Source organism: Taeniopygia guttata, chromosome Z, assembly GCF_048771995.1.
Source record: "Taeniopygia guttata chromosome Z, bTaeGut7.mat, whole genome shotgun sequence".
Classification (NCBI taxonomy): domain Eukaryota; kingdom Metazoa; phylum Chordata; class Aves; order Passeriformes; family Estrildidae; genus Taeniopygia; species Taeniopygia guttata.
In genome coordinates, this window is record NC_133063.1 from 45,255,689 (window position 1) to 45,268,692 (window position 13,004).

The 13,004-nt window shown below is 37.9% G+C and overlaps 1 protein-coding gene across 1 annotated transcript in view; it reads right to left on the bottom strand.

Annotated features, from left to right (window-relative positions):
* Window positions 1–13,004, bottom strand: part of KIAA1328 (KIAA1328 ortholog) — a 171,279-nt gene that overhangs the window by 24,174 nt on the left and 134,101 nt on the right. The window contains 2 exon segments of the mRNA XM_030258714.4: window positions 6,060–6,168; window positions 12,708–12,892. Coding sequence (XP_030114574.2) covers window positions 6,060–6,168; window positions 12,708–12,892 — 294 coding nt within the window.

The window sequence follows — 13,004 nt, forward strand, 5'->3', positions numbered from 1 at the left end:
ATGCAAAGAGTTAACTCAGTTTCATAACATGATTTGTACTCTATTTTCCTTTGCTTATTATTACTTTCAAACTACAGTCAAGTTATTGTCATACCACTGAATGATGGAAACCTTGCCAACTACTTCAAAACTGACATATTTTCTGTTGCACTGAGCATTCCCAGAAGACATTTTCCCTCATTTTAATACAAAATCCTGTCAGATCCATGGATCTGAAAAAAAATAAAGTGTAAAAGATACGTAGCTGTAATAGACCTCACCCAACTAGTCAAGTTTGGAATAAAAGATGATCAAAAAAGACTCAAAGATCCAGCACCAGATTAATGCAAATACCTGCTTGTTTGCAAGTGTACTTTTTGATTAAACTGGCATACATCAAGTACAATTAGAAGGGTTATTTATAACTAAGAAATACATAATTCTGCATTTTAATGAGGGTGACAATTACAGCCAACAGTTGGTAATTAACATTAATCTTTTTGCACTGCAAATCAGAATTTCCCAGTATGATTTTCATTGTCTGCAATGGATACACCAAAACTGTTATTGCAAAGTACCTATTAGGTGGGCTGCTTTGACACAAATAGGTGTTCCTGTTACAAACAGTAAAGAAAGAAACCAATGATGTGTTAAATTTGATAACCTCAGATGTAAATACAGAATGTCACTTCAAAATTTACTTGATGTCTACAACACAAAATACAATCAAGGCTTATAATTTTCATGGCCGAACCCAATTCCAAGTTTCCCAAGAGCCAGGCTTCACAGGTGAAATCGGATTTCAACACAAGCTTGAAATCTCCCATTGTTAAATTTGGTTTAGATCCCAGCCCTGGGTTCACATCTGTATTCCCCCCCCTGAGACTTCAAAGCTTTTAGTGGTTGTAACCAAACAGAGCAGATAAGGAGGAGTGTTTGCCCAGTCACTATCAGTTTCCACAGCAGAACTCTGGAGCAGCTACTAAAGACAGGATTAATCACTACTGAAGGATTTGCAACTGTAGCAAAACCTTATTTCAAATTCTTTCCTTAAGCAGGTTATCAAAAAATTTTGGTTCTCAAACCCACTGAATTTTAAATCTCAATCTTCCTAAATTGCTTTAACATATTTCTATTCCTTCAGTAAAAATTTCTCTGAAAATAAGTTCCATGTCTATAGCAAATGTTGAACTTACTAAACACTTCTCTTTCTGATATCTGTAATCTTCAAAGAGATTATTTAGATTTGCTATGTGTGTCTTTCCAAAAGAGATGGTATTTCTGTTTTAGCCTCTCGGCTGTTGTTTTTTCAAAGAGAAGCAATAGACAACTCTTTTCATACTGGTCTTTAATAGGAAAAGAGAACTAGCCCAAATCCTATCTGAAGCAAAGATCACAATGCAGCCACTAAATGAAGCCTCTAGGAAACTGCTGAGGTGTTCACCACCTGGGTCAGGCAACTGGAGGGGGATCAGTGTCAGGTACAGGTAAATGAGAAGGTAGAAAAGGAGAACTGTGAGCAGTAAGCCAAGAAACCTACAATGCACTTCTTACAAAGAGCTGTAAAATTCACATTTATTTTGTAAGTATGGGATAGATGGGTTATTTCTACATATAGAGGTGCCCAACTAAAATCAAGATAAGTGATATTAATGTCCTATGGTCAGTATTATTGAACCTCGAAAGCAATAAAGTATGAGTCGATAAATATTACATTTGCAACATAGTTAACATTCTTCTACTGTCTCTGGCACTTATTACACATTGTAACCGCAAGTCTACAATACATTATTCATATTTGGGGTGTCACTGAGTGATGGATTGCTATAAGAGAGGCTGTCCTTTAAATAAATCAACAAATAAAAATGCAAATGTTAACATTTTCAGCCACAACTTTTTCCATCTTGAATGGGGAATGAAAATTTCACATTATATCGACAGCCAGCAGAGAGAACAATTAACAACCTACACTGTGAATAAGAGAGATTAATTTGCCAATGTCTGGTTTTATCACTTGCATATGGAACTACATTAGACTTTTTGCACTGCTGGCTTTCTCAGGGAGTAGGCAAAACTTGCGTCTCCTACCACTTTCAGAAACTAACTCACCCCCCTACTCCAAACACCCTTTAAATCTCTTTAAATGTTCCTAAGTTAAATCTGGAATGGAAATTTTCTGCTCCTTTTGAATCTTGAGTGGTGTCTGATCTTGAGAAAAAACAATTCTAGTACTTTGGCAGTGCTTGCTTAGATCTTACAGTCTAAAGAACTTCAGAAATTGTCTTGATATTTGTATTTAAGCATCCAAAATGCAAAGATGTGAAAATCAACTACCACATAAGTAAGACAAACCTTGAATCTCATCATTGTCATATTTCCTAACACTCAGAACAACAGATCTACTTTAGACAATTCCAGTGTGCATTATTAAGTATACAATCCTGCACATTATATTTTACATCAGATATTATTTTGCTTAAAAGTCCCTGAGTACACATTCACCTGAGATGGGCTGGGCAATTGGGCAAATAGTTTTGTTTTTAAAATGTCCCTAAACATGAATTTACACAACACAATCTGTTTATAAGAACTTCAACAGGCCACTGTAGTCTAACAGATAATAATACAGCTCAAATACAGCATTCGTATTGCAAGAACTTCTAAATCTCTTCTTTTATTGGCCACAAGAAACTTCCCTCTAAGAAAAAGCGTTCAGTAAGTATGAAAGTTTTGATTTGAAACTGCATCCAAAAACCCAAGACTTAATGCTGAAATCTCTGACTATCACACAGTCCCTTCATTTACCTAACTGTTCTTGAATTCGCTTTGTCCAAAGTGAAAAACACTACAGGAGAATTATCTGTTTCCATGGTGAGCAAAACAAACTTGGCCTGTGTCTTTTTAGGTGCTTAATTTCTGCAGTGTTATAGGACTTACTGTGCCAAACTCCACACTACGTGGGGAGAGCCTGACAATTGCAACAGAGTTGTAATCAAATTAAATGGTATTTCAGAATGTACAATTCACAACTTCCTTTTTTTTTATTCCCCCAGAAATAGCTGAATACTTTAATTTAGTGCAGTTTCCCTCCTGTATGCAATACAACATTTGTTTCGCTGAAGTAAGTACCTGAGAATAACTAGAATAAATAAGGTAAGATCTAGTTTATATAAAAATTTCATTACCAAATGAAAGCATCAACATGCCAGTACTTCCCCTGTGCTTCACTACTTCCCCTGTGCTTCCGCCTCCAGTTCAGCAGAAACACAGACACTCTTTTCTAGGCAAACACCAGTTATGCAAAAATGCAACTGGTCACCAAAAAGGTAATATTTAACACAATCAGAGTAACCATGCTTTAGGAACAAACTCTTCCAAATTTACCCAGCCCCAATCTGTGAATTTTTTTTTCCCAAATATATTTGCTTTGGTCTAGATAAATGAGCACATGGATTAGAAGAGCTTTCCAGACCTGCTGTGAACATAATTTCAAGGGCCTCATGCAGGTGTAGACACTTGGCTTAAGAACACTGGATAACCAAACTTGCAGTGTTTGGCCATGCTATGGAAGGCAGCGATAGTCATGCACAAAAGCCTGACAGGTAAACAAATTCACTATTAGCCCAGCTCCAGATGCCAGATAAGGAAAAGCTGAGGTTTTCTTTTCCTTTCAGAGATATCACTGAAATCACCTTGTACACACTCATTTTGTGAGACTAGTCCTTCTACAGGTCTAGCACTAAGGCTCTCAAGGTTTATATCTACCTTCCAGGGACACTTACTCCTTGTTCATGACATGATTCATTCTGAGACAGGGGAGGAAGTAGGACTGCAGCAATTCTTTCTCAAGCAGGAGGTAGCTGTAACGCTCTGAAGCCACCAGTTGAGCCCTGCCAAGGCAGGCTATCATGCCAACACATCTACCTGCCATGCCTGCTTACCAAAGACGCCCTCCCCAGAAGCTGTGCTAGCACCCTGATACCTCTCGCTGCCAGGGAGCTTCTGTCGCTTTCCAGCACCTTCTCTCTGGCAGGCTTTGCATTGCTGCTACTGCTGGGTGCCAGGGTTTGTGCTAGTTAAAGCTGGCACAAACAAGAGTTGAATCTAGTCCTATAAATTTAAATAGTCAAAAGTAATTAGGTTCACATGTACTGCTGAATAAATAAATTTGCTCTTAGGCTAGGGCTTTGTGTTGCAAGTTTCAGATCTGTGCCAACTGTTGTGGTTAAGCTGTTAACCCCCCCAAATCACAGATCATAATGAACATGCTGACAAACCCTAACTTTAGTGGCACAAAAGCAGCAATAATCCTCAATATTGATTAATTTAGTTAGTTAAACCTGCAGTCTAAGCTTATAACCATTCAGTGATAAATTGAGACTGACCTGCTGCCCAAGCAGGTTTTTCAGTGAAGGATAGAATCAGCTTCAGGTTTCCCCAGAAATACTTGTCCATTTGACATTGTTAATTAGAGAAGGCCAGGAGTAAGGGAAAACACAACATGGCTGTTTAACCTAGTTAATAATACCTACAGCACCAATGGTAGGAAAGAAAGAGAGGAAACATGGGAGAAAGTGCCCAGAAATATAGGATTTTTCATCAACTGGTAAAATAATACTCTAAAGATGACAGCTAATCAGACTCCTTTTACTGATCACTTTACGGTATGATTTCTAACAGCATACTTCAACAAATATTTTACTCCCCTCTGTGGAAAAGAATAGGCCATCAATCCTCTTGAATAAAATTTCTTTTTCTGAGAAATCTTCATATGATGTGCATAATTATATCTACTCCTCAGTGCTTGAATGGAATCTCAACCTAGCACTATTCGACAGTATCAAGCAGTATCTTTACACACACTTTATCTGCTATGCCTGCCTTGCAAAGGTAACCACTGCTTCTAAGAGAAATGGTTAGGCAATCTTGTGGTTTCTGTTAGTTTAAACAAACAGCTATTTGTGGGAAACAGCCCAATCTCACTCAGTTCTTAAATCCTCCAAGAATTATCATCCCTTCCATCAGAAGAGAAAAAAAAGTTGTGTTATGAAGAGAAAAAAATTGTTATGTTTCCATAACAAGTAAGTACAAATTTGTCAATATTGATAGTGATTTTTCACCTATTATATATCACAAGTTCTCTCAGAAGATAGAAATAAACTGCCAGCTGCTGCCAAGAATACATGGATAATATTAAGCATACATTTTCCAAGTCCACTGGGCCAAGAAAAGAATAAATCTGATTCTAGCCCTCTCATCCTCCAAGAAACATTTAACTCCTCTCATGAACAGTTGCACATTCCTGTTATGCCACTGTACTGTTATCTAACTAGTGGTATAAAACAGTACAAGTTCATATTTCAATCTGCTTTTTTGTTGCTATACTGAAGATTTTATTATGAGAAAATGTGGGATATGATAAAGAAAAGCAGGGATCGTATGCCATGCTTCTAGGCTGTTACCTCTAGAAATGTAATCCTGCCTGAAGAAGGGAAGTTGTTTTCAGACCTATAAGCGTAACAACAATGCTGCTTTTAGTTTTTTCATTGGAACAGAAGTGATAATGCTGCTTTTCCAGTGCATTTAGTGCAGACATATAGTATAATCAGGAATTGCTGACTTAATGTGATTTTGTTGCTTGTCATTAAACATAAAATAACTCTCATACAAAACATTTTAAAAGAAATGTCATTTGATAAAAATGGGAGTGGGGGAGGAGGCAGGCCAATGGCAAGGGATTAAAATCGTCAAGCAAATGTAAAACCTAACAGGGTTAACACTGTCCATTAAAATTATTTACAAAGGTATTTAATGTGTCAGGACTTGAAACATAAAATACTTTCTGTTCAAAATCTAAGTAAAATTAAAATGTTAGAACTTGGCATATTCTTGGGTTTTTTATTCTAACATGCAACTTAAGGCTTACTATAAATGTCAAAAGGATATGGCAGGTTTTAGCTTATACTATTCAGCTTGTGCTAATATGAAACATCATAGAAATTCAGTCACTTCCCTGCATCTGGGAGAATTTGGTGGTTGTGTTTGCAGGATCTTAAACCAGAGATCACCCAGCAGCTTACCGTGAAGAGTCATGCTGAATCGGTGATACGGCTGTGGTTGCAGGCACTTTGCTGCTGCCCATCAACCCACGAGAAATGGCTGCATCCTTCCTAAGTCCTGAAGTTGTCGCTGTGGAATGAAGTGAAGACAAACCAGGCATCAGAAGCTAGAGATTTTGGAATAGATGTTTCTCAATTCTACCTTACTGGGACATTGGAACAAAAAACTGAAACAGTTTTTCAGTGAGAAATATACACAGAGAAATGACAGAGAGTGCATCAGTTGATAGTACTGTGCACAGCATCCTTTTCAGGACCATGCAGAATCAAATCTGTAGAATAAGACACACTCTCCAGTCCCCATCTTACTACCCAGAGCTTGACAGACTTGCATGGTTATTAATTGTTAAGTGGCCCACGGGATTCAGCTTGTTTCACAGATGTAGTTCTCATGACATGCTTTAAGATGTTAATTCTCCAAGTGTAAATATCACTGCAATAGTATTTCATTTAAATAAAATAGAACTGAGAATCCGTTCCTTCTTCCCACCTCCAAGTAAGTCTTGAATTAAAAAATAATTTAGGTTTAAAAGTGAAGTTTAGAGGTCATGCCTCCATTCAAACAGCATCAAGAGGTTTCAGACATTTATCACATTAGGTGCTGAATATCTCACTGATAGAACCTCTCTGGGAAACTCTTCTGGTTCCACTGTTTGACCAGCCTCATAGTCAAAAATGTTTCCTGTATAGCTAATCAGAATCTTCTGAGTTGTGACTTTTCCCTGTTGTCTCTTGTGTGGCTGATGATGACTTCGAAGAAGGCTCATTCCCTCTTCTCTACACCCTCTCCTAAGGTAGCTAAAGCAAGAAGCAAGATCCATGCTGAGTCGTGTCTTCTTACAGCTGAATGCACTCAGCCTTCTCAGTCTCTTGCTTCAGCCCTATGGCTGTCCTGGCTGCCTCTGCCAGACTTCCTACAGTTTGTCAGTGCTGTTTGTCTGTGTTCTGTGGAGTCCCAGACTGGACACAGCATTTATGGACACAGTCTCACTGAGCTAACTGGGGGTAAATATCATTTCAGCACTCTGATGACCACACTTGTATGATTATGGCCCAGTAAAAGGTCCATCACACAGGCACATTACTGACTCACTGCTGTTTAGCAGGACACCCCATTCTTTTCTTGCAAAACTGCATTCAGGGTTTCTTCAGTGTCAGTTCCATCCAGCTGAAGGTCACTGGCATTTCCCTTTTTCCTAAAAAAGGTTCTGTCAAATCATTTTCCCAACTTCTTAAGGTCCCTTGAATACTGTGCCCTGTTCTCCAGCACACTGACTGCTTCCCCAAGCCTGCAAACTTACTGAAGGTGCATCCTGTCCCGCTGCCCAGGCTGTTGATGTTAAGCAGCTAACCACTATGAACTGGATGCCAGATGGACTGAAGACAACCCTTGAAGGCTGGTGGTTCAGACAACTTTTCATCTGCTCACCTGAGAACTGAGTTTCATTGATCAGATTTAGTAAGACAGATAGCATACATGTAAATAAGAGGTAAAGGGAAATAGGAAAATTAGGAGCTACCTGATCTACCACACAAAAACCTGTGAATTTGGGCTTTTTAAATCTAGCCTAATTAGCTATGTGCAACAAACATCACTTAGCTAGAGTCAGAATAGGGACAACTAAACATATCAGCAAAAACTGAAGTCAAACCAATGTTTAGCTCCTTATGTAACCCTGTGATGACCAAATATTTCTCAGCTCTGCGAACAGAAGCATTATCTATCAGCCATGCTGCAACAAGAAGCACCACAAAGTTGTAATTCTAGCTTCAGTGTAAAATGTACAATGGCCAAGGAATTATTTAAAAAATGCTTTGATCTAAGATTTATACAAATATATACATTTGAATAAATCCACATGTTTTAAGATGTATTTTAGGGAGAATAACAAAAAAAAAGTTATCACCCTGCTATAATGAACTGTATTTCAGCACCATGCAGTGAAAAAAATCTTGCCTAACAAAGAGTTAATTATCAGTGAAGGAAGTCTGGAAATATCATGGGGATATATGCTGATTGTGTGTCCCTGGTAACTTGATAGTGTGCCAATTCATGATGAGAAGAGTGGGTACGCATATAAAGACTGGAAGCATCTTGCTCAGAGTTTTGACTTTATGATAGAATAAGAGATATTTAGAAATCATTTAATGTGACAGTGGAATGAGGCAGCTGAATTCTAAGAAACTAACACCAAAGTAATATAAATCTTGTTAACACAGGAGAAAATATTCAATTGCTAATACAAGACAAGGCTGGCACACCATCAACATACTACATCCACAGAAAATGAGATGTATCTCTGCAAAAAAAGACAATATATGGACTCAGAAGTGGCCAACACAGCCTCAAGGGCACTGTTCAAATACCCAAGTTTGAAAATATTACCAGACCTAGAAAAAGAAAACAAGAAAAGGAACCCAGCAGGAATTCACTGCAGCTGTTAGGCTGCACAGACATAAAGCAGAGGCATAAAGAAATCCCAAATAAATGTATATTTAAAAAAAAAAAAAGTTTAAAAATACATCTTGGAAAAGGCATGCAAGTCTTTTGAGGAAAAAGAAACACTCAGGAACAAGCAAATATATAACGATGATTAAATCAATAAAATTCCCAAAAATGTCCAGGCTACTACTAATTTTAAAATATATTATGAGAAAAAAAATAAATAAGGGAAAATTGGCAAGCAGAGGATAATGAAGACCCTGTTGATGTATAATACCTGTCTATATAAAGCTGATGAAAAGAAACTACCAGGGGGGAAAAAAAAGATACCAAATCTTTAGTCTGAAGGATATATATTTCAGGGCTAAAGGGAATTAGTTAATGAATTTATGAAGTGACTGGTAATTATTTATGGAAAGTCATAGAGAACTGGGGTGATACAAATGACAGCAAATTAATTAGATTGCAGGTGTTAGAAGACAGCATGAGACTGGAGACATTGCAGATGATCTAGAGAAGCAAGAAATGTGGAAAAAGATAGACACATTTACCCCTGGAAAAAAAGAAAAAACTCTTCCATAGTGTGGTAATTTAAATCCTGACACCAATGGAAAGAACCTACAGCAGCAAAAATTCACAAAAAAAACCCATAGATATAAGCTTACAAGGCAAGCTACCCTCAAAGCAATTATAAATGTCTCCTAAATGGTAATGTTAAGAATACTATTTTCAATTTGGCTAACTTGGTACAAGATTATTTAAAGTAGATTAAAGAATCATTTGAGAAAAGTCAAATAGCCATATATTTCTGCTTGAAAAACAGACAACTAAAACATTATGAAAGTGGGGAAATACAGCAGTCTATATTTTAGAAGTGTAAACATTAAGAATGAAGAAATATGGATGAGGCTGGTTCAAGCAGCAATGGAATGAAAGCAAGCAATGGGAAATCTAGGTTGATAATCATAAAAGAAATCTTTATGACTTGAATAATAGTAATATTCATAAGACTTAACATTTATATAGTACTTCACATCTTCAAAGCACTTCACTAATATTAACTAATTGCTCTATTCAATTGTACGGAAGCGTCTTCCCTCAAGGGAAGATGTCCCAGATCCTGAATCCCTAAGAAGCTACATCAGAAAAACTACTGAAAAACAAACACTATCTAGAGAAATCAGCCCCTGGAAAAGTACAGGGCTAAAATGAGCTAAAATAATTTTTCTTCTCTGGCTTTTTCTTTTGCATATAAAAAAGGAAAGTGTGCACACTATACAACATCATGCAGAAGTTATGTCCAACAAGAAGAAACAAAGGAGAAAACTGTTCTTTCGTTTCAATGCAGAGTACTTCAGGAAGTGTTCAGTAAAGATGAATACTTTAAACAGAAATGTAGCTAATTGCTGAATATTGCACAGTGCAATGGATCTAAGTTTCCCAGCCTCACAGCAAAATTTTCAAGAGCAAAAAGGAAGAGAAACACAAGCTTCTGTACTCCAGTGCTTTTTAACTGGACAAGTTCTTAGCTTTTAGTACACGTTGACATAGCTGTTGGTGACACCAATAAAAACAATTTACTGCTGAAAGGATCTAAGACTTCGGGATTGCTTCAACTACTTAAAGTTTTGCTGGCAATACTAAAAAAGTTTGACTACAAGACACAAACACCTGCTGAAGCACAGGCATAAAAACTAAGGAGCAAGCAGAAACAGAAGTCAAAAATCAACAATGAGGGAATAAAAATTGATTTCCTAAGTTGCTCCAGTAAGCTTCCACCCTCAAAAGAGAGCAGATGCAACCCTTTCCACTCCACAAGGTGAAGGGACCACATTAACAATGCTCTTCTCCCCATTACTAACCATTGTCAGGGAGAAAGAAAAAGTACACTTGATAGAAAATCACCATTTTCAAACCCACTGTTGTCACAGCAAGTGAGCAGTCCTGTAGGCAGGAAAGCCTTCCACCATTCCAGGATGAGGACAGCTTCCTGTTCAATAATTTTAAACCTGATACAAGTGCCTGTGCTGCGCTGGAGAGACACTACTACTGATACAGCCACCATTCCTGGTGGTACAGCAAGCCCAAGGGCTCAGATAACTTGCACTGCACTAAGGAGTGCTTGGATAGAGACAACATCCTGCAAAACATATAAACAGACCAGACTAATACCATCATAAGAAAAAATAAACCTCTGTAGCAATAGGTCAGCATCTGATGGTTGAGAAGTTTTCACCTGAACATGTTTCTGTACACAGCACTACTGTGTTCCAACCAAAAAGCCACCTTCAGTTATGTGGCTAAATTACTTTAAGCTTCATGCCTCAAGATATCACCTTGTGGATTTCACTCCCCTTTCTCATACTGCATTGAACCAGAAATCCCAGGTCAGCAGCAGATGAGAAAGGACAGCAAAAGAAAGGACAGAGCCAACTAAGCCCAGGCTATTCAGAATTAAAAATCTTGACATTGTGTCCTGGTGATCCCCTAAGATGGAAAAAACACTTTACAAGTACGTTTGTGTGCTTGCTAAAGGAGTCCAAATATATAACAGAAGGAAGCCAATTAAAAAGGTACTAAATACAGAAGACTTCAACTTCAGTGATTAGTGCTAGGTAATTTGCCTTGTGATAAACAACCATTCAAATCAGTAATAGAGCTGAGGTTGTTCCACAGCTTGAAAGCATTCCTCTGAACTTTATCAGCTATCACAGCAAGTGACAATGTTTGTAAGTTAAATTTTGCAATGCAGCTCTATACCATAAAAACCAGCAATCCCAATAAGTGCTTGCAAAAGATGTCCACCATCTTAAGAGATCATGCTGACCGCTACAATCACTAAATCAGCAGAGGTGCAGCTCAGTTGCTATGTGCAATAGCCAGATGCAGCTTGTAACTTCTCCTCAGTCCTACAAAATGAAATGAATGAATGAATGAAGAAGAGACCAGATTGGATATTTTCCCCTGAATCTATGGAAGATAAATTACTTTTGGAGACTACCCCAGTCTAAGGAACAAAACCCACCATCCAGCTGTGAAAAATCCTTGTTTCATCACTGCAGCATAGAGAAGGAGGGGGGCAGAAGGAAGAGGAAAAGAGAAGAAAAAAAAATTGATAGCTGAAAAAAACCATAAAAGAAAACCATCAGTGAAAATTGCCCCTGAAACTTTGCAGAATTGTAACGGCTTTCTCTTGCTTAAATTGATTGGTGTAGCAATGTTATAAAATGACTATTAGGATTCATTGTGCACAACAGAAAGTGTGAAATGTCAGCAGATTATACAGCAAAAGTAATGGGTCCTGAACCCCTGTTAGTCAAAAATGATTTTGTTTCAAATTAGAAATTGATTTTTTTGGACACAAGCCCTTTACAGGCTTCCAACTTTTGTAGCTGTGCCTTGGCAGAGATTAACCTCAGCCACTGTTTGGGTCCAGGCTGATGATACCCTTTTGAAAGTTTCTTCACAGGAGCTGTTTTTTAATGTTGGTACGGTCTTAACCAATAACACAAGTTATTTGTTCCTTTGAGAACTGCACCGCATTTCTTCTCATTTTGCCATTTTCTTTATTTTTATGCTGACATATACGGCAACCCGGCTGACAAGTTAAAATAAAAAAATAATAAAAAAAAGCTAGTTCATAATTGATCCAAGGATTATGTTCAAGGCTAAGCAGTGAAACATCCAAGCTGCTTTTTTTCCCAACCTTTTCTCTTCATAAGAGAGAAAAGATTGCATCTCTGCTCCTTAAGTGGAGGCACTAAGCTAAGGGCAGGACAGGTTCTAGGATAGCAGTACAGACATCCCTGTGTGGTAAAATAGCAGGTTGTGATGGTGAAGTCATCACTCAAGGAAAAGAATGCAATGATTATATTTGAAGAGCAAACCCCACTGCACTTATTCTCACTACCTTTTGGGAAGTTAAAAAACAAATCATTGAAGGAGTTTTCTGAGACTAAGGGGCTACTTTTTTCTCTTTCATCAGGAAGAGTAGACAGGATCTCCACTTGTTTGGTTTTTTTTTTTCTTTAAATAAGGAGCTACCACCTTCTCTTAGGTTGTTTTAAACACCTGCAAAACTTCTTCCTTTAATTGTGCATTTTACTGATATATTATGAACACACCAGCACACTCATGGCCCTGCAATACAGTATACTTCCCCTTACCTTTCCTGGACTTGGTGCCTTCCCTCTTGGTCTGCATTTGAGGGCTTTGTCCATCATCCACATTTACACCAAAGCCAACCATTTTTTTCTCTGAACTGTTCCCATGACTGCTCCCTGGTTTTCTGGAGTTTTTGCTCACTGGAGATGTCCTCAGTAAATAATCTTCATGTTTCAACACCGGGACACTGGAGGAAAGAAAGACCGTGCTGTTACATGATGCATTTGGCCCTTTAACACTGCACCCAGCTCTCTACCAACTTTTACTCTCCAGAAGCATAAACATAATGCTGCTGGTTG